The sequence below is a fragment of the Vipera ursinii genome (genome assembly GCF_947247035.1).
Source record: "Vipera ursinii genome assembly, chromosome: 17".
Classification (NCBI taxonomy): Eukaryota; Metazoa; Chordata; class Lepidosauria; order Squamata; family Viperidae; genus Vipera; species Vipera ursinii.
The window spans coordinates 1,686,630-1,709,038 of NC_139530.1; the positions used below are offsets into that span (position 1 = coordinate 1,686,630).

The following is a 22,409-nucleotide window of genomic DNA, read 5'->3' on the forward strand; positions in this document are numbered from 1 at the left end:
CAGTGGACAGGAAAAAAGTAGAAATCAAACGGTGTTTCTATGTTTAAGGCAGCGGAATTTTGAATTTTATATACAGTAACCTCTGAATACTGAAAAGGTGAACATTTCTTAGACCGTGTGAATAAAGCAGACGCCTGAAACATTTTGAAAGCAGAACCATAGTGAAATCCAAATGTGGAGTTAGGATGCTAATTTTGTGCAGATCCAACTAACTGCTGTACAAAATATTTATTTATTTTATTTTTTATTTTTATAACATTTATATCCCGCCCTTCTCCGAAGACTCAGGGCGGCTTACAAGCTTAGCAGTAGCCTTCATTCTATGTATATGCCTGCTTGTTAGGGCTTTCACACACACACACACCCAAGCGGCATTATTACAAAGTCAGCTTAATTGCCCCCAACAATCTGGGTCCTCATTTTACCTACCTCGGAAGGATGGAAGGCTGAGTCAACCTTGAGCCTGGTGGGATGCGAACCTGCACTAATTGCAGGCAGCTGGTGTTACTTAAGGAGGCATTAGCCCACTGCTCCACCAAGGCTCTTTTGCAGGCAGAAGACACATAGTCAATTCTTGGCTATATTGCTCGCGCCCCCCCTTTAAGACAAATATATCGACTTATTATTTTATTACAGTGATCTTCTCTGCGAAGAATTCATTGTAAAAAAGGGGTGTTTTTTTTTTCAGTTTTGCTATCAGCATAGAAAGAATGATAACTGCAGATGGAAATTAGATGAATTTAGTAACTGCCATCCTGATATAGATGTTTCTGCCAAACACCTCCGGGAATACAGTTCCTACAGACACATTTGTAAAGGGAAATATTTGTCCCTTTCATTTCCTGCAGCTTCTTCTGTTTCTCCCCTTTTTCATTTCTTCAAGCTTCTGTAGCCATGAAAATTCCTGCTTGTCGGCTATTTAGAACAATCAGCTAAAAAGCTTATATCCCACAAGTCTGGAACTTCCAAATTTGCCTGATGTGGAACATTTTTTGTGGAAAGCCTTGAAAATATGTATATGAATATTTTTACTTATTCTGTCCAGTGTAATATCCAGTAAGCATTGCAACCAGCAGAGAGCAGTGTCTTTTAAAGACTTTGCTCTGTTGTTTTGTTTTTTTTAGTTGTTAGGACTTCTTGGAAATAGGTGTTTATTCTTTAGAGTTCAGCTGTCAGTGCTTTTAAAAAAAAATTATATTAAAACGATAAATTAAAAAAAAACATTGCCTAATCAGATTTTAAGCATAGGTTCCAAGAGTGAAGAAACAGCTGCATCTTAAGACTGCTGCTGTTTTCCCTTTGTACATTTGACAAGTCTTTCAAAATCCAAAACAATCTACCGTGGAACACTTGCAATTCATAACTAGTCCTGACACATGTAACCAGTCAGTGTTGAAATCTGGGAAACAGAACGATACTCCTGAAAGCTGTATCCTGTGATTTAAATTCCTCACTCCTTCTTCTGGACAATTATTGGACCTGGAGACCTATTTGAGGCTTGTAAGAATGAGGAATTATTACAGACGTGAAGATAGATTCCAGGCGCTGGATTAATCACACGGCTTGGGAATTCTCAAACCTGAAGAAGGCTGGTGGTGGGGGGAATAGAGAACGAGGAGCGATGGATTATAAAGCCCTGAAAGAGAGCATTTACCTCTGATGGTTGCCCTAATGGAGAATTCCAAACTTCTGTTCCAGGTTTACAGAATGGGGGAAGATTTGCCGAAAGAAGCGGAGGCAAAGGAGGACGACGCGGCCCTGATTGAATTCTACAGCTCTTTCAAGGACCTGTTTGAGTTCTTCTGCCTAAACACCACAATCCACGGCACCATTCGCCTGGTCTGCTCGAACAGCAACAAGATGAAGACGGCGTTCTGGGCTCTGCTCTTCTTAACCAGCTTTGCTATACTCTACTGGCAGTTTGCCCTGATCTTCAACCAGTACTGGGCCTATCCCGTCGTCATGTCAATGTCGGTTCATTCGGAACCAAAGATGTTTCCTGCCGTCACCCTTTGCACTTTGAATCCTTATAGGTAAGTTTTTCCCACTCCCCACCCCCCACTCCTCAGCCCTTCTGAGTTTTGGGAAATTGAACCGAAGTCGTTTCCCTACGCCATGACAGCTCCTTAATTTTTATAGTTTTCCAAGCAGGGCTTTTTTTGTCATAGAACGCTCAGAACGGAGTTCCGGCACCTTTTTTGGATGGAACCTTGTAGGGTAGGCAAGGCAGGTTCTATGACGTGTGTGAGTTCCGGCACCTTTTTCTTTTTACAAAAAAAGCACTGGTTCCAAGGATAATATTATTCTTTAGTACTTGGTGCTTCCTGCTCTGACTTATAATCCATACTGTTGTTGTTTTCACTGTTTCCACCTGGTTCTAGTCTTTATATAGTGTTCCTCTTTTATCGTCACTTGGAGAACTGAAGCAGCTTACAGATTGAAAGAAAAAAACCCGAATCAATCAGTTTACACGGGTGTCGTAGCCAATCAGGGACCAGAGAGTAATGAGGCCAGTATTACGGCTCTAGACAGCCGAACTGATTTTTAGCTCTGGCTGAGGTCCTTGAGGATTGTTGACTGTGAACGCAAAGGTTCCTGGAGATTAATCAAACTTAATTAATGGGATGATTAGCATAACCCAAGCATACGATAGTGTTTAGGGAATAGGATAACATTTCCTCCCAAACAAGATCTCGGACTTTTTTTTTTCCCACTGGCTTTTTAACATCCTTTGTCATTGTCTACCATCTTCCCAGGATCAGCCCAGTCAATCAAGACTTAGCTAAGCTGGATAACCTAGCGAGGGAAACCCTGTACAATTTATACGGCTTCCACATTCCTAAGAGCACTCTAGAAGATGTCACTGTCGACTTTTCAGAAGAGAATTCTGGCAAGCAGAACAGCTCCAAGTTTCATCTGGATCGTAACATCGCCCTAGTGAAGATGGGTGGAAAAGTGGGTTTTCGGCTGGTAAGGGAAACACCTCCTTCCCCCACCCCCATTTGTAACGCCTTCCTTTATTGACTACTTGCATCAAATTTAGAGTCTGAAGGATTCTCAATGGAGACAATTTGTGTGTGTGTGTGTGTGTGTGTGTGTGATCCTCTAAACAAGAGACCGACGAGAACTTAACATTTAGTACAGGTAGTCCTTGACCTACGAGCACAGTTGAGCCCACAATTTCTCTTAAGTGAGACGTTTGTTAAGGAAGCTTTGCCCCATTTTATGACTCTTCTTGCCACACCTGTTAACTGAACCCCCTGCAGTTGATAGGTTCGTAACCCGGTTGGTTGCTAAGTGAAATCTGGCTTCCCCGTTGATTTTGCTGGTCAAAGCGGTCGCAAAAGGGGACGATCACCTGACCTCGGGAACCCAGCAACGGTCGTAGGTGTGAGCCAGTTGCCAAGCATCTGAATTTTGATCGCCTGGGGGATGCTGCCAAGGGTGTCAGGGCGAAAAATGGTCCTTAGCTGCATTTTTCAATGCGTTGTAACTTGGAAGGGTCACTGAACGAACCGTCGTAAGTCGAGGACTACCTGTATTCACAGCGCAGTGATCTGGAAAAGAGAAACAACTTTTGCCCAATAACCTTGCTACCTTCCCTAAGTTTCTTAATTCGCTGATTAGATAACTCTTAATCACAAGGAGATAACCCCAGGGTGAGACAGCTTCTCTCTTGGGAGTGATAGAAAGCCCAAGACATCAGATGTGAGGCAGGGAAGTGAGGCAAGCTTTTATTAGCGTAGAATTATAGTGATGAAAGAGGGAGCTTTTTTTAAAAAAAATTAAAAAAATGACTCAGTCCAGGACAAGGCTCACTTCCCCCGGATCAGTTCTTGCCTCTCCCACAATAGCATCGCTTCTTTTTTACCTGTAAAATAAATAATAATCATGGGCTTAAGGCCTGTGTTATTGCTAAACCGCAGCAACAAACCTGGCAATTAAGAATAGCTTAGGGAACACAAGCAGTATTGCTCAGAGCTTCCATGGGGACAGCTCATGAGATCCCGGCTGAGCGAGCAGATCCCATGGTGTCTTGACATAGGGATTCAAGATTCATGCGTGGTTACGGGGGTCCATATACACGTATGAATCTAATGTCAACATCATGCTAGCAGCAGCAGCAGGGTGTCAAACTCTCTTCCTGGATTTTGCACAAATAGCTGGGAGAAATTTAGAAATATCTCCCAGCAGAAGTCATTTAAAAGCCAGCGGGGAGGGGGGGGGAAACAGAGAGGTTTTCTGACTACTTTTAAAGGTCGACTCCTACCCTGGTCCCTCTCTTCTCTCTCAGGCACAGGAAATAATGTCTACTAAACGTGAGAAAAGCTAGACCAGAATAATCAAGGTTCAGAGGGACAGCTAATCCGCTAGACACGTGACAATTGTCCCTTGTCTCCTGTTTGTGGGTTCTTATCGTAGGAAGCAGTGCCCAAGAAAGCAGCTCTCTAGAAGTAACAACCTTGTCCAGGTAGTCCTCAACTTACACAACAGTTCACTTAGCGACCATTAGAATTTACAGTGGCGCTGAAAAAAGGGACTTATGACCATTTTTTCAGACTTAACAACCGTCGCAGCATCCCTACGGTCGCATAATCAAAATTCAGACGCTTGGCAAACTGACTCGTCTTTATGATATCTGCGGTGTCCTGGGGGCCCCAGGATCCCCTTTTGCGACCTTCTGACAAGCAAAGTCAATGGGGAGGCCAGATTCAATCAACAACCGTGTTGCTAACTTAGCAGAGTTTCCCTTAACAACCATGTCAGGAAAGCTCGTAAGACGAGGCAAAACCCACTTAACAACTCTCTCGCTTAGCAGCAGAAATTTTGGGTTCCATTCTGGCCATAAGCCAAGGATTGTCTCTATATCATAGTTTCTTAGAATCCGAACATCCTTTATCCTTTTCTTTTTGTTCCCAAGTGCAACATAACGGGTGGAAACTGCTACAACAAGGTCTACATTTCTGGAGTGGACGCCATCCAAGAGTGGTACAGTTTCCACTACATGAACATCATGTCACAGATCCCGTCCATCATCAAAATGTCTCAATATGATGGTCACATCAAAAACTTGATCTACTCTTGCCAATACGACGGGCAGCCGTGCCGAACTAGGTAATTAAGGTCTGCATCTGCTACGGGGTGGGGGTGGGGTGTATGGAGGAGAAGAAATCGGGAAGTGAAAGCAAAGCCAGGCAAACCATGAAAGTTTCTTAACATGCTGACCCCCACCCACCCCACCCCGCTTTGGAAATGAACACAGATCACGAAATGGATTGTTCTCAAAACAACCGCTGGATCCCTTTGTGTCTTCCCTTCTAACCCCACTTGTCAAGCGCGCCTCGCTTATTTCAGTCACCAATTTCACAGGCACCTTCTGAAGTTCCCATAACAGGACGTTGACAGCTTTCTCCTTTGGGGGGGGGGGAAATCCAGGGCATTGAAGGGGAGACAACCCTGGCATTGCTCCAGACTCCCATCTGCTTCCTATGTCTCTTGAGGTAAAGGGAAAACTAAAGCTGTTCCGGGCGCCGCCCAACGCTCGCCTGCTCACATTCGCCTTCCATATACCGTAGTAGCGGTGTGTCGAGAACAATCTGATAAAACCAGTGTAAACCTGCCCACACCTGGTTAAATAACCTCTCCTGACACTTGCCCAGAACATTGTCCTGAGGACGTTGCAGGGGCTTTGCAACTCAGCTGGACATGGAAAAAGGCCCAAAGGTAGGTTTTCTACCTCTGCTGACCCTTTTGCCCTGTTGCGAAGCCACCCAGCCCAAAGCTAGTCGGATTGCACAAATAAGGGATAGGTTTCACTTTGTACCACTGGAACAACACACACCGGGATGGACAAATTGATTGGTTTGGGGTTTCTTTCCCTCTTGCCTCGTTCTTCTCAGTCTTCTCTTATTTATTTGAGATATCTATAGATACCAAGTTTTAATGTTTAACCTGTCTTAAAGGGGAAACGCTCAACGGCACGCTAGGGGAGTAATCAGGTGAACAGCATGTCCCTTGTAACTCAGAATAGGCATTGGTGCAATCCAGGTTTACCTTTCTCCTGGCTCCACCTGTTCCTTCTTACAATGTAGGCAATACCATCATGTTCCTCAGAGCTCACGTGTGGCCTTCAGCCCAGAAAACCGAGGCACTTCCTCAGATGGCTGGCTGAGGAATTCTGGGAGTTGAAGTCCACGCGTCTTAAAGTTGCCAAGTTTGGAGACCCCGATTGGGATAAATTAGCCCATGCAATGTGACAAAGTTTGCTAACCATTTTTTAAAGAGTCTTCCCAGGGATCGCACCCGAGACTTTTCCATTCTGTCCACAAACTTTGAAATATATGCATCTCCGCGCTAAGCAAGATTTTGACCAATCCTTTAACTCTTCCAGATTAATGACACCTTTAAACTTCAGAAGGCACAATTTGATGGAGCAAACAATCACTGTTGGCATATTATCAGCCTAGGACCTTTTGCCTACCAGCATTTGAATTTTCAGAAAACCTTTCCCTTTGTGCCAGCTCTTTGATTACACTAGGCTGGAGTACCCCGCAGGGGTGGCTTTTGACCCTCATCATGTCTCCATGTACACAGTATCACCTTTCCTAGGGTTTCCCCCCACCCCACCCCTTTTTGGTGGAGCCAAAGCAGGAAATGACAACCTCTGTTTTGAAATTATATACAAAGGAACAGACTGCAAGAAGCAAAACCATCACGCTATCAGCATGTTAGCTAAGCAAACATTTGTCTTAGGCTTATCCAGACGAAACCTAAGAAATTCACAAACGCTTGGATATGCTGAGGAATTGCCAGATGTGAACTTTACTCAATCCACAGAGCAGGTGTAAATATAACAGATTGCACAAGGTCTCCACAAGATTTAGATTAAATTGAATCTTACTGCTATAGAAAGATACATGTTTTTTTAAAAATCTCTCAGAAGACATCCTGGAGAAACCACTGTAGTGTATTAAAGTCTTGGATTTGGACACGAGGGACCAATTTAACTGATTTGATTATGGAGATCCCTGGGTGACTGGGGGCCCCGTGGCTTTCCTAGCCCAGCCTACCTATATATTGCTGCAGGGCGTATAGGAGGTGAGACAATCGTCTATGAAAAAAAGATTTGTTTACAGCAGGGGTCCCAAACCCCCGGGTCTCGACCACAGCCCCAGAAGCGGCGAGTGTGCAAGCTCCATTTGCATGAGCGGCAGGCACTCGTGCCCGCTGCTTGTGCAAATGCAGCTGCGCGTATGTGCACTTGCCCACCACTCACATGGAACCACCCCCTCCCACCCTCTTCCTCTCCCCCCCCCCTCCGTCTGCAAAGCTGGAAAGGTTGGAGAACTTCGGTTTATATATCGCAACCAGAACACGTGGAACATAAAACCCTTCCAAATTTGGAGCAAACGGGTTCACTGTTAACCAGACCCAGACCCAGTAAGTGCTTAGTTCAAATTTATCCTGCTGCCATTTTCATTTTTTTTTTCCTTTTCTTCATGATGTCTTTTCCCAACAGCGATCACGAACATTTTCACCACCCTGTCTACGGAAGCTGCTTCACCCTGAACAAGAATGGAACCGACAAGTTCTGGAAAGCTTTTAAGCCAGGAATCGTTTACGGTATGTACTTGATCCAAAAAGCAAATTAATCCAAATTTTTTTGCAAAATTGGACCGAAATGCCAGGAGTTGGGTGTCGCTGCTCAGTGCCCTCTTAATTTTCTGTTTGCAGGATTTGATTGGCCACTGCAGGAAAAAAAAAACAAGATAGCATCTTTAGGTTCTTAGACTTTTAAATGCAGGACGAGACTCCTACGTTGATCTCAACAGCTCTTTTCTAAAAAAAAAAAAGAAGTGTTTCCTTCAAATCAAGATAAGCTTAACAACAGGTTGATGCAGTTTTCTTGGCAGGGTTATTATGGAAGTGGTTTACAATCACCTTCTCTGGGATGCTTTTCTAACTTCCAAGAGTAGCTCCCATTTCTAGCATTGCCTTGTTTCCGATCCACGCTGTAATCCGGTGTCACACCAACCTTGGCAAGTATTAAGACGTGCAGATGTATCTCCCAGAATTCCCCAGCCAGCGTGGATTCCTGGGAATTGAAAGGTTGAGAAACACTGCTCTCAACAGACACATATTTCCTTCACTTCTGAGTTAGCCAAGGGTTAGCCAAGGTTAATAGTAAAACTCAGTTTAGAACTGAATTGTGGGGGGAAGGTGGTCTTTTCAAAAAATATCCAGGCATAATGCCCAAACTTCCTGGCAGAAAGCAGATTCTTTCTAGCTGATGAAAACCATTCCTACACACACATACACACACACACACACACACACACACACACACTCACTAAAAATGGACTGATTTTAGTAAGTGTGGAGCAGCAGGATCTCATGACCTCATGTCACCTTCATGATAAAAAAACAACAACAGAGAAAGTGAGAGACAATGAGAAAAGACCTGGAGGGCAGGGTGGATAACAATGAAAACAGTGCCACAGAAGTGGGCAGCTATTTGGGGAATCACAATGCTAGAGATACAGGTTGCTCTGAGCACAGCAGCCCTAAGAGACAGGATGTGTTTAAACAGGCAGACAGCAGATGCTAACACTGTTTTTAGAACTAATGTGTTACTCTAGAGAGATCTGAAGAAAGACGATCGGGTGAGTCACAAGAGATTTTTCCATTTCGATGTAAATCGGGCGTTAAATCTCCCTGAGGCTTTCAGAGCTATTGTCCTAGAAAAACAACGCTGTATTGTCTTTGCAGATTGACAGAAGATGCACAGTAGAATTCGTGAGAATATAGTTTTTTAAAAAGGCAATAAAGTGGAGCACACGATCCTGAGTGAGCATAAAACAATAAAAGATGTACTTGTTATGTACAGCGCCAGCAATAATAATAAGGGAGGCAGGTCAGGGAAACTAAAAAGGAAACATTAAAAGCCAAAGGAGGAACAGGGTTCAACTTGCACAATCTAATGTCACCACCAAAGAGTTCCATGCATGGCCAAAAATAAAAACTCAGAATTTGGGGAGGCCAAAACATCCGGTTAGAGATCTGCCATATTAATATAGACGTGGCCAGAAAAGGGCATTGGAGATTTATAACATTTCAGTCCCTGTAAATGTGTGGACGGTACAAATTGCGCTAAATGGGCACAAACATTTGCCCAGATCCTTAATCTATTTGAAGACTGAACTTCCTCGATCTGTACAGGAAACATAGACGCACGTGCAGCTCCACCGTTGCATATTCCTCAAGGCAGATAATCCTTCCTCTATTCACATGGGTGGCTGCAGAGCCACAGTGAATAATTCACAAGCGAAACACAACCCACACAGCCAGCGTTCTCCCAGGCTTGCCAATCACAACACCAGAGGCAAGCCATGTGCGGGGAAGAATTGGTTTCTATCAGCCTCCTCACCTGAAGCACTGACTCTGAGCAGGATGGAAACAAACCTTGCCCTCTTTCGCTGAATCCTGATTTTAAAATGTCGTCCTGTTTCTCCTTCCCTCCCTCCCTCCCTGCTTCCCAATACAGGCCTATCTCTTATTCTCAAAGTGGATCAAAAAGACCACATCCCTTTGCTGTCCACCACGGCGGGCGTGAAAGTCATGATTCACAGGCACAACCAAACCCCCTTTTTAGAGCACGAAGGCTTTGATATCCGGCCCGGGATCGAAAGTACCATTGGAATCAAACAGGTGGGTCTCTCAAAGGCGACTTTCAAGAGCTGGAAATGCTGGCAGGGGGATTCTGATGTCTCTTAAGAGGCCTGGCAGGTGACTTGCAGGAAGTCCTCTACTTTGGACGGCAATGCAGCCCTAAGCTTCTATTGCTAAGCAAAACGGTTGTTAAGTGAGTTTTGTCCCATTCTGCGACCTTTCTAGCCGTAGTTATTAAGTGAACTGCTCCCGTTGTTAAGTTAGTAACATGGTTGTTCAGGGAATCTGGCTTCCCCTTCTGACTTTGCTTGTCAGAAGTTCACAAAAGGGGAACACGCCGACCCCCAGGGACACTGCAACTGTCATAAATACAGGCCAGTTGCCAAGCGTCTGAATTCTGATCGTGTGACCATGGGGACTCTTCAACCGTTGTAAGCGTGAAAAACAGTGCTGTTGTGACTTCAGATGGTCACTAAATGAATGGCCGTGAGTCGAGGACTACCTGTACAGTTCAGTGTTGGCTCTGAGGAACCCCATTAACCATAAAGGTTTTAGACTGTTCTCTATGCGTACAAACTCTCTCAAACAACCAGCCACGGCAAGTGAATTAAGCCTATTCCCAAATAGACACGTAGGGAAAATATTTCAACCTAGTCCAGACAGTAGTAAGCATTATTAGCAGCCGGGTTTGGAGACATCTGAATATTGCAATAAAATACTGTTTTTCTCTTCCAATGGCATAGGATGAGGTGTCCCGCTTGGGTGGGAAATACGGCCTATGTACCAATAATGGGGACGATGTCAACATCAAGTTACTCTACAACAGCACATATACACTGCAGGTATGAAGAGGCCGTGGTCCTCATTTATCTGTTCATGTCTCATCTTTGAATCCTGGCCATCTCCGTTGACCCTGGCCCAAGGTTATGACCAAGAAAAGAAGTCCAGGATTCCAAGAATTTCTCTTGGAAAGTGCAGAGATGGCTGCATCCTTTTAGTCACTGAACACCTTAGCAGGTGATCATGATCAGTTTACAGTTTCCAATACCGGAGACCAAATACAGTCATTACGGAATTTATCCATTAATTTGTCTGGTCAGCTCTTCTTTTGATCTGCTCTCCCACCAACATTGCCATTTCACCGTCTTGCAGGCCTGTTTGCACTCTTGCTTCCAGCATCACATGGTTCAGAAGTGTGGCTGCGGATATTATTTTTACCCACTGCCTTCGGGAGCCGAGTATTGCAACTACAATAAACATCCCGCCTGGGGTAAGGAGTCACGATTGACAAGGAAATCGGTCTGGCTGGTCTCCTTCACAGCTTTCTCTCTAAACGGGCTGAGGGTCTTGCTTCACTCTATATTAGTCAGTCTCTATCGGGGTGGGGAGATAGGCATGTTGCCTCTGCTACCGTTTTGCAACTGTCTTTTCTTTGTGCACCCCCAACGCCAAAAACGAGTCCTCAAGTTATAGATTTTAAGGGCTTCAATAACCATCTTTTGTTTTACAAAGGTGCAGCACAGTTTGACAAGGGAGGACATTTTCTTTTATCATTTGTTTCCCCCCCCCCCCAGTTCAAGTCCTGTTTATTTGGCCACTATGGTCCCATTCCGTAATGGCCTGTGAGAACAACCTTGGGAGACGGAAGGAAACAGCCTGAAAAGAGTTATCGCAGCCCACAGAGGGAATGGGGTGGAGGAAACATCTCAGAAAGAACTCTCCCTCTTTCTCAGAAACATAAAGGCAACAGACCTGCAAGCTTGCATTACTGTAACCTTACAGTAAAGGTAGCGTTAGTACTCGTAGTTTTGGTCCCTCTGTTCTTGGACTTTCTCAAAGGGCTGGTGCATTTACTGCGAAACTGACGTGGGCTTAATACTTGGGGGGGGAAAGGAGGGGGGGTAATCTTTGCTTTGTCCTTAGAGCTGCCAGAGGGCAGCTGCCTATTCCGTAATCTCTCTTTTCAAAGTCTCGCTGAGGATAAGGCAGCCTAAATTCCCCGCTCACATTTAGCACTTGGACAGCAGCCTGATCCGACATTATTCAGTTGGAAACAGGGACGTTGCTCAGCTGTAAATAGGAAGTGACAGTCCAGCTGCATTCATCTGGAAACAGGAAACGTGGCTTTCTCGAAGCCCCTTTGAGATCTTCCAACTTGGGCGAATTCCCAGCTACAATTTACCTGCGGCGGTTGCCTTCCATTAACCCCATTCTTCTCTTCCCCAGGTCACTGCTTCTATTTGCTGTACAAAAAGCTCACCGACCACCATTTAATCTGCTTTAGCGAGTGCCCCAAGCTATGCAAGTGAGTAGCAGAAGTGATTGACTGACAGCAGGTTTTCGGCCTGTCCCGTGAAATCTCATCTCCTTCCGTGCTTAAATCCTCCAAGGCTGCATGTAGCCATGTAAGCTGCTGCAGACTTGAATTTTCACTGAGCTGCCTTTCCAGCCTCAGGAACATATTCTGTTAGCTTCCAGCAGCTGTGCAGGGCACTGATTGACCAGTAACTTCCCCCAGATCCCACAAATGAGAGACCCTCCTTTTAAAAAGGAGTAGCATTTTGCAAGATGCTTGGGGGAAAAATTCTCATTAAAGAAGGTGGAAGAGCCTCGATGTAGTGGGAGGAGGAGGTAAATGAGGAACTAAGCAAGATGTTCAGAAATAAATGTATTGGTTGCCACAGATGTGATTTAAAAAGATTTTTAAAAAACCCCACACATACAGATGTTTGACAAAGATTTGTATGCCCAGATCTTTTTTTTAATCATCTTATAAAATTACAATATTGTCAAGCCAAATCTTTGGGGAGGACTTGACAATATTGCAAAATATTTGAGGTAAATATGAATGCAAACTTGCTCGGTCGGTATGGAATTAACAGCAAACTCTATGTCATTGGCAGGGAAACATGGTATAAGCTCTCCGCGGGATACGCTAACTGGCCATCAACTAAATCTGAGGTAAAGCAAAGTTGTTGTTGTTGTTGTTTTGCACAGAACGGGGTCAGGGGAAAAAGTAGTAATGACTTACTGCGGACAACATAACAAAGATACTCCCATAGCACTGCTTCCATCCCACATTTCTTGAAAGAATTTGGAAGCTGTCCATCCTCCTCCTGGATCTTGGAAGGCTAAGTACAGACAGAGCACTCCCTGAGTTATCAATAACTCCAGATAGGATAAGGATCATATTTTATGGGACACCTTTCAGGGATAACAATTCACACACAAGAGACGTGTGTATACATACATATATACATCCATACGCAAGTACAGAAGGTCAAGCCAAATAGGTTTAAAACAAAAAACTGGGGTTATGAAACAGATAAAATAGCGAAAAGTGGTGAGGTAAGGCAGACTTAAGACACTAAAGCCACTACAGACTCCGAGTTCAGGTGGCAGAACCGCGAGATAAGAATTGCAGCAAACCATCCCACCCCGTGGGGAGCTGCAGCCTGGCAAACTGCAACGTGGAAGCTCTGCCAGTTGAGCTGCAGTCCAACCAAGCCAGAAAAAGATTTTTATTTTTTTTTGCAAAGCCCACCAAAGGTCCCTGGATGACTTTGGGCCAGTCACTCTTCATCAGACTTTCTCCTGGGGAGAAAAGGGGAGGAAATAATTTTAGTCCCTGCGATTCTATTCCAGACATGGATTCACAGAGCGCTGCAGGCAGACAACAGGTACAACATCAGCACAACGAACAAGTGAGTTACAGGATATTCTTGTTCTTGGGTTGGAGAAATCCTACGCTTCTTTTGCGGACGGTGTGTGGCTGGCTGGCTGGCTTGCTTTTTCCCGATAGGAAGAACAAGAGTTTTCTTGAATTTTTTTCTATTTTTAATCAGGTTTTTTTTTAATGAAATACAGATTCAAGGAGAAACTTTTGTGCTAGAGAAATTTGGTTTGCTCACATTTTTTCCCCCTCCTCCGTTTCAGCAAGGATATTGCCAAGGTGAATATTTTCTATGAGCAATTAGATTACTACTCTTGGGATGAATCTCCAGAATATAATGTAAGTTGGGAGGAGAGATTCCCCTTTCATATGTACACTTTATGCCAGGAAGAGAACAATGTTTGAAGCAACTAACTGTACGGTTAATATTTTATTTGGGATTAGGTGACCCTGGTGATGTCAAACATGGGAAGCCAGTGGAGCCTTTGGTTTGGATCTTCTGTACTCTCGGTGGTCGAGATGTTTGAGTTCCTTGTAGATGTCACCATCTTATCTCTCATTTTCTTCTATCGGCGGCTGACAGCTAAGAGAAGACACAAGGTGTCAAGTCCCCCTAAGGTGCCAAGCGTGAGTTTGACTTTGGAGAAATACCGCTGCATTGAAGAAGGTTTGGCCACGGCCCAAGATACAGAGAAATCTCAGGCCAGCCATGAGAATCCGTCCTTCGTCCACGATGAGGGACTCCCTCCCTATTCCAAATATAGCAAATATCAGATGCCGGAACTGTATCCGCACGTGGTTCTTCACAGATTTAAGCACCAAGAAGACCAAGGGACATGCCAGGATCCCAAGAGTTAACGGCATTGGAAGAGATTCACGAAGCCATTTCCAAAGGACGGAGGAAAATGGAGCCTGCAAAGGAAGGGGTGAATTCCCCACGCTCGGAAATGTCAAAGCCAAAAGGATAGGACCCACGGGATTGGGCATTCAGCAGGTGGTGGCATTTGTGACTTCCCTTTTTCAGGTTTTTCAGGTGGTGCTGGGGCAGGTCAGTGACTTCCCCCATAAGCTAGGTCATGGAGGTCAACACTCTGCCCTCCTCTTTTCCCACGGACTAGGCAGTTGACACTGCATGCTGATGAATTCCTGGATTGACTTGAAAATGTTTCTTCATTCTGTTACTTCTGTTGCCATATTTGTCCTATGGATAATCGGTTTTATTTTGAGCTGTTCCGCAGCCTCTTTTGAAAATAATGCACTGTGTTGTTTTGAGAAGTCTACTTTTTGTGAGCTGGGGCAGTGGGAGACTTAGTTTTGACTTGAAGCTATCCTAAGCAAACCATATTCAGCTGGGCACCCTTGACTAGAAAAAATTGGATCCTCAACATTTCAGAGTTGCTCAGGTTAAATGTTAAACCACTTCCATAATTTTTTTTAAAAAAAATGCCTCTAAGCGGACATTTACAAGGAAACGTTCTGTATTGTCTGCATTATCAACATGTCCGGGATCTCGGGAGGATGTGATAACAGTCATCTGTGCTCTTCGTTTGAGCGAAAGGACTTTTCGTGCTTGAGTTGACCTATAAAATCTATGTTGGGTGCTGTTGATGTTTTGTTCCTCTTTTAAAATGTGAAGTTCAATGTTCCCTAAGTTAAACAGGCAAAGGCACAAAACCATAGTTATCACAATGCGAGACAGCCGGTGTCAAAAATTTAGCCTTTTTCTGAAACTTGAGTATAGGTCAAGCCCTAGGGCAAGGAAGGAAAATAGCTGCATGCCACTGCATTTTGGTGATTCGCTGGCAATAACAAGCCTTCAGATTGGTTGAATATGATCTCCCGCCCGGAGTACATTTCAGTGGTCACTTTTGCCAATTATGGCTAACCTCAGCAAGTTTATTTTTAGATCAGACTAGAAAGAAATAAGAATTTCTGCAAGCAAAATGTAAGTGGTAGAACGTTTGTCAACTCTCAGCAGAGGTAGCTTTGGCATGGCAGTGTTGGATCTGGAACTAAGGAAGCTTTTCCCTTAGACAGAAAACAGAGAATTGGGGATATGCTATTAAATTCCGCTGCTGGAGGCTCAAACAGAAATTATATTGAGAGGATCCATTTGATCGCTCCCGTTCACATGTTGCTAGGCAAAGCAAGTTAATACCTTAACTCATCCAGCCATGTCAAGTACCCAACTGATACATATGTGGAGACGTTCTGTGAAATTCATGTTCTCTAACTTCTGATTCTGAACAAAGCCAAAATGGCACCATTCATGGACAAGAGGGAATCTCCAAGAATAGGAGTTCAAAAAAAAACCACAACCAGTTGAGGAGAGGAGACAAAGAACAAAGAATGACTGTTGATGGGAAAATAGTCAGAAAATAGACAGAAAAGTGAGTAGAAGAAGAATGCGATGAAACAGTTTGCAATGTAGCATAGCTGACAGTCTGAACAGAGACACCCCGCCTTGGTCTCATTTGCAGGGACTAATGGCAATTGAAACCAACACACCTTCTAGAAAGATGATCAAGGAGCATGAGACACCTTGTACTAGAGCAAGCCAATCTCCTTTTCCAACTGCAACCAACCCAGTAGTTCTGGAAAGTCAGTATTTTCAAACAACCCCCCCCTTTCCCCAAATCTCTGGCAGGCAGAGGTGTGTTAAGCTCAGGTATGAAAACTCTCTTTGACGGCAAGGGATGAACAGACTTCTCTGCATCAGCCTAGGTAGGGTTGTGTCATAAGGAACCTGTCATAGTCAGTGTTCCCTTTCTCTCCTCTTTCATTTTGATTTTATTTCTCTAACCATTGTGCTGCTATTGAGATCTGGATGTACTTGTAAACATGAGTATCTGACTGTAAATTATTTGGGATGTGCGTTTGTATGAGTGGGAGGATTAAAAAAAACCTGAAACTTTTTGGCTTACCTGGTGTAATTTAATAACTTATTTTACTTAGATGTTGTTTGTCCATTCTTTGGATTTTGGAAAGTTGTAATGTTAGACAGGAATTGGTTTGGATTACTTTATTGTCTTTCAATATCATCAGATCATCTCTCCATCCATTTACTCACATACTCATATAAACATGAGTGTAGATCCATTTTCCTAATCGCTTGATCCAGAGTTTTGACCTTGAAAGCCATTTATGGTATGGGGCCAGGTTACTTGAGGGACCGCCTCTTCCCAATTACCCATCCCATCAAGTCCAGCAGAAGAGGTAGGCTAAGGAATTACGTCTAGACTCAGGAGACGGACCTTTTCTGCCGTGGGTCCCACCCTATGGAGCATCACACACATCCCAAAACATGCAAGCGGCCCCATCCTTGATGTCCTCCCATAAGTTCCTTAAAATCTATGTCAATAAACTGCGGGGGGGGGGTATCTCAAGGACAGGGTTTTTTAAATGAATTGCCTACATTGTGTGTCATGTACTATGCCTTCCCTCACCTTTTAGGTAGATAGGCAGATAGGTGGATAGATAGACAAGATAGGATAAATAGATTTCATGTTTTAATCCTAAAGTGCTTTTATAATTACTGGGTTTTTTTACATGGTTTTATTAAATGCTGCCTAGAGTCCCATTTCTGTGAAATGGGTTAGCATTTGAATGTAATAAATAAAATCAGGTGTGCATTCTTACAAGAAGGGCTAACCCACGCATCTCTCCCAACTTGCTGACTTCATTGTCACATGGACCAGAAGGTTAGCTAAGCTAGCTTGGGCGTTACGCACTTCGTTTCTGGGGCAAACTTGGACTACTCCTTAGCGGTGGCAAGGCCACCGTCTCTACTACCAGCTTTCTAAATTAGCACGGCAGGCCGAGGCTAAGCCTATTAATCTTGGCTGAGCTTTCGGTCGGTTGTTGCAGTGGATAATCCTTCAGTTCCAAACAGCGGCGCCAATCCTGACAGTTGACTGACAGCTCATTCAACCCTACCAGAAAAATTGGTCTGACTGAAGACCAAAGGGAAAGAGTATTCTCCAGGACAAACTGGCCTGGATAGGAAAAGACGGGTAGAAGGGCAGTTTTCCTCCAGAACATGTCATGAACCAATCCGTGAATGGATATACTTGGCAGAGGGAGGAATAGCATTGCAATGATGATTCACACCCAAGGAAGTTGAAATCCAACATGGATTTCGTTGGCCTCAAAACGGCCCGATACACCAAAGTGGATATTACTGCAACACAGTATTGAAATAAAAACGGCACGCACCGCGCTTCTCAGTAAGAAAAGGCTGGACAAACAAACTTTGAGTTGGGAACACAGAACCGTGCAGATTTGCAAGACCTGCATTTAAAAAAAAAAAGGCTATTCGGCTGAAATCACATTTAAAGCACGCATGCCTAAAAAGGAAGTTGCATTTTTGAAAGAAAAAAAAACCCAAAAAAACTGAAGGGGGAAATTGCCTTAAAAAAGACACAAACGGTACACAATCCAAAGAGAGGCTTAGAAACCAGAGGGAAAGCTGAATTAAAGCTTTAAAATAATGTTAAAAAATATAGGTAACTTAACTCAAATCAATATAATGAATAAATATGTAAGAATATAAGCTAGGAACCATTCTGTAGAAAATAGCCGTGGTTTTGCAAAGAAAGGCGGGCATTTTATACTAACCGTTGTGATCATTGTGTTCAGCTTTTGTTTTTAACGGTTTACTGGAGGACAGATCTGTAGATGCCTTGGTGGGTCCTATAACAATAGCCAGAATATGATTCAGTGCTCAGGTTGGTCCTTCTCATAACAGGTGACAAAATCTCTACTTCTTCCTTAGGTCAGGAAGGAACTCGAGACGAGGGCTTCTGACCGCAGATGCTTTGTTGAAGTCAACAGAGCAACCAGTGAAGATGTGATGGAGAGACAGCCCACGTTCCTCATCCAGGATGCTAGTAAGGAAATAAACGTCTGAATAGGTTCACAGAAGCACCCAGGCCCTTCAGCATTCCAAGGTCTGCTTAACAATTTACCACTGATCCAAACTTATACAGGCAGTCCTTGACTTACAACTGTTCATTTAGTGACATGCTCAGAGTTACTGAAAAAAGTGACCATTTTCCACACTGCTAACCATTGCAGCATCCCCATGGTTACACGATCAAAATCCAGACGTTTGGCAACTGACTCATATTTTTTGATGGTTTAATGTCCCATGGTCATGCACACTTCTTTTGCAACATTCTGACAAGCAAAATTAATGGGGAAGCCAGATTCCCTTAACAACCTTGTTACTAACTTAAGACCTGCAGTGATTGACTTAAAAACTGAGGGGGGGGAGTCGTAAAAAAGGGGCACGCTCCCTTACAACCACAATATGTTTGCTAGAAACATATAGGTTGTTTTCCTAACATGTTTGGGTGGGGTAGTTTCAATCCACCTACTGTGGAAGCTCAGCCACTGCATGAACCATGACAATAACCCATAATATCCTTCATTTGTTTGAGCGTCACCTGTTCATCCAAGAATTAATCTGGATTTAGAATTCTGTGTTTCCGGAGCATCCATCCATTCAGTTAGATCCCCGTTAAATTCAGTCGCACTTAATTCAATTAAACTCTCGGTGACCAATTTATTTCATTGATTCCCACAGTATTAAAATTCAGCCAGCTTTATCTGGAGGCAAGCCAAGGCTATATCTGTGCTCTGGAAGAATAATTTGAAGGTCACTCACCTGCAAGAATCAAGAGATTTGTCTTTGCAAGCATCTTCGGTGAGGTCTTAATCTTTTTACACACACACACACACACACACACACACACACACTACATACTTTTGTTTTGGTCTGCGTATGTTTATGAAAGTCGTACATAGCCATTTATTACCCAAGGCTGTAATTTACTGCTCCCTGTTCCGCAACTAAAACTGGCCAGAGAGACAAGTCAGTTTCAATCAAAGTCAACAAAGCAATACAAAGGTTTCCAATGTTACAGAGCTTCTGGGTTTCGGCACCTACGTATGGTGTAGGGTAGGCTGACTGCATTCTCAGAATTTGGGATGGGGTTACAGAACTGAAACTGGATTTGTGAGGGGAGTTTCAGGTCAGCAGGGTTGAAAAGGGAGAATGCCGCACGGGCAAAACAGGAAGTTGGCCAAGACAAGGAAGAAGTGAAGAAATGAGAAATGTTTAAGGTTACATATCTGCTCTTTTGCTCAAATGGCCTTGGCTTCACCTGTTACTTAACTACTTGAGCTTTCCAGGGACGGTTGTAACTTCAGAAGGAGTAATCTAAATTCCCCTTCTTTTGAGAGCTGTCAATAACCATCCTGGCCCTAGAATCACTCTAACCTGCCTTGGAAAGCAGGCCAAAGGACGAAAGGAAAAATTGGGAGAAAATTAATACTACCAGATTTTGTTAATCTCACGCAACTGCAGTATTAACCACCACGGTTTTCGCAATTCAACCCTGAGCCACGTAGTGTCTATTCTCTTCTATTACTCCTGCCTAACTTGAGGGAATGGAAGAACCGTAATGCAAAGAATGTAAGCAAGCATCTATCACCAGGAGATTAAAGGAGATCTAAGTCTCTGGGTCTGAGATGCCGTCACTACAAAACAGTGTGAAGCGATTAAGAGATAGCCAGGTTCAAATTGTACGCCACAGTTCTCGTTCACTCCAGAATTGCCAGCTATCAAAATATGGCTACCCATTTCTGGAATACGATCGTTTCTCCATTGTCGTGTTCATCCTTGTCTCGAGGCGAAATTACTCAACACATTTTGGCAATCACGCTCGAGAGCTTGGCGAAATCTCATGAAATTGGGGTGGGGAGGGCATATCTGAACATCATGGTTTCTGCCCTTTACTCTGTCTTCAGTGAACTCCCCAAAGACAGAACAGAAATAGGAACAGGTTTGGTTTCAAGCCTTTAACTGTTCCGTTGCGGATGACTTAAAACACACGCCGGCATTCCCGGAAGAGAAATTTAAGTTCTGAATAAGTTAGGGTTGAGAAATATCGTCCCAGCAATGGAATGGAGTGGATGCCCTATGGAAAAGAAAGCAGAAAAATGAAAATGGAAGAATGATTGGGAATGTTCTGTCCCAGAGAAGTCTATCTGGCTAAAACTCCTCGCAGGAGGAAAGATACTGTATTACTTGGTCCCACATCTTGCATTCCTGATCCAGGACATCTTATTCCAAAGGGCGTTGTTTCTTCTGAAACAAATCATTAACTTGCATGGAAGGAAGGGTCATCTCCTAAGGTCACTGAAAAATCTGGGCGTGCATTTTTATATGTACTTTTTCCTGCTTAATTTTCCATGTCCACGTGTTGCAGAAGAAAAACGGGGCAACAACGCTCCACATTGTGAGTCACTCCATGGGCTCAACCTCCCTGAGCATTCGACCTGGGTTCAAGCTATATTCTTTTCTTTGCTGGCTTTCTAATGGAACTACTTGACCACGGCCTACTTGCTGGGCTAGTAAAACGCCAGCTGGAGTTGTCCAAAACGATGAATAATTTCAGACCCCACCTTGGAGGTTAAGGAGCTGCAGTCTAGGATGCAAAAGAGGATCTGGATTCCCTCTTCAAACAGAAGAGGTCATCAAACCCAACAGCTTTCGATTACAGAAGACTCAAAAAAAAAAAAAACAACCCCAACCCATTAACAGGTCAAAGGTCACCTTTACTGTACTATCCCCACTGTGGATCGGACCAGATTATCTAACGGAATATTTTGAGAACTATTTCCTCATCTCCAGGATATCAGCCCACGTCAGAAGGCAAGCTGACTCTGTCTCATGCTATTTGGCCTTAACTAGCCTGACAAAATGTTAAGTGCCTGTTTCACCTCCAGGTTTCCTGCATGTGATCCACTATTTCTCCCCTCTGACTAAACTCTTCTGGTTGCCAAATTGCCGCCTTTGCGGGTGGTTTTCTGTTCCTCAAGACTAGAAATGGCCCATGACCTCAGCTGATAAATACCCTAAGATCACCTCATTCTCCATCGGTGTTTACGCTGGAGCCAGTGATAATCAGCGGACAAGAAAACAAAAGAAATGTTATGATCAACCTCCCTGTTCTTTTCCGATGTAATGAACGTGTAGTCAAGTATAGATAAATGAAAGAACCATCCGTTTTATTTTAGATAATAATATTTTGTACTTTATTTTTGTTCCCTCTCTGCCGTTGTCTCTTTTCTTTGGAATTCTGGAATTAGCTTGTAGAACTTTGCTGGAGGAAACCATGTTCAGTCTTAAGGTCTTAAAAGAGCCACTTAACAGTTGATGACAAATATTGTCTCTCTCTCTCTCTCTCTCTCTGTGTGTGAGAGAGAGAATCTTGGACTGGATGGCCCCATGATCTACTTCCACACAAGAAGCTCTTTCAATTAATATGGAGTAATTCCCCACAAGATGGAAGATTAGAGTAAACAGTTAGAAGGGACCTTGGAAGTCTTCTACTCCAAATCCTGCCCAAGGCAGGAAACCCTATACCATTCCAGACAAATGGTTGTCCAATCTCTTCTTAGAAGCCTCAGATCTGGAGCACTCAAAACCTCTGGAAGAAAGTTGTTCCTTCCATTATTGAAGGTCCTTCAATATTATGGAATGGTCAGAAATCAGTTATAAGGGGAACAAGAACTCAACAGAGACAAGGAAAATATTAGTAATAGATAGAGACAAATCATAGCTCAGGGTATGCAAAATATCTGCTTTCAAACTATCCAGATGTGGCCCACAGTGGTCATTCTCATCCAGGCCACCCATGTCTTTTTCCAATCATTCATTATCTGAACTCCTTCTAGGTGACAGATTGTATTTGCCACAAAATAGTAAAGCAGATCACAACTACAGAGAGGGAAAGACCGTCTCATTGGTTCTCCACATGGGTCACGGTTGTAACAATGGAGGATGTGCGTCAGCTAAACAAAATGGCTTGTGGCTATAGAAAACCATCCCTGTGCTTGACCAAAGGCAATGTGACATTTCCCTGTTCCCAAAATGAGGAAAGGGCATCGCCTTCCAATCTGTCATGGATACATCAGTACCCTGGGGATGACCACAGTCTTCACCTACCCTCTTCCACAGGTCAAATCTATTTATATGGTTTAAAAGCAAGGGCACCTT

General features: G+C 43.7%; 1 protein-coding gene across 1 annotated transcript; it reads left to right on the top strand.

The window, feature by feature from the left end:
• Positions 1–1,860: 1,860 nt before the first annotated feature.
• Positions 1,861–14,200, top strand: SCNN1D (sodium channel epithelial 1 subunit delta; the record flags this gene model as incomplete). Its single annotated transcript, XM_083375636.1, has 10 exons — positions 1,861–2,033; positions 2,757–2,970; positions 4,922–5,115; positions 7,520–7,623; positions 9,545–9,708; positions 10,413–10,511; positions 10,846–10,939; positions 11,896–11,974; positions 13,606–13,681; positions 13,787–14,200. 10 exons carry the CDS (start codon positions 1,861–1,863, stop codon positions 14,198–14,200), a joined length of 1,611 nt encoding a protein of 536 aa, XP_083231762.1.
• Positions 14,201–22,409: the final 8,209 nt, after the last annotated feature.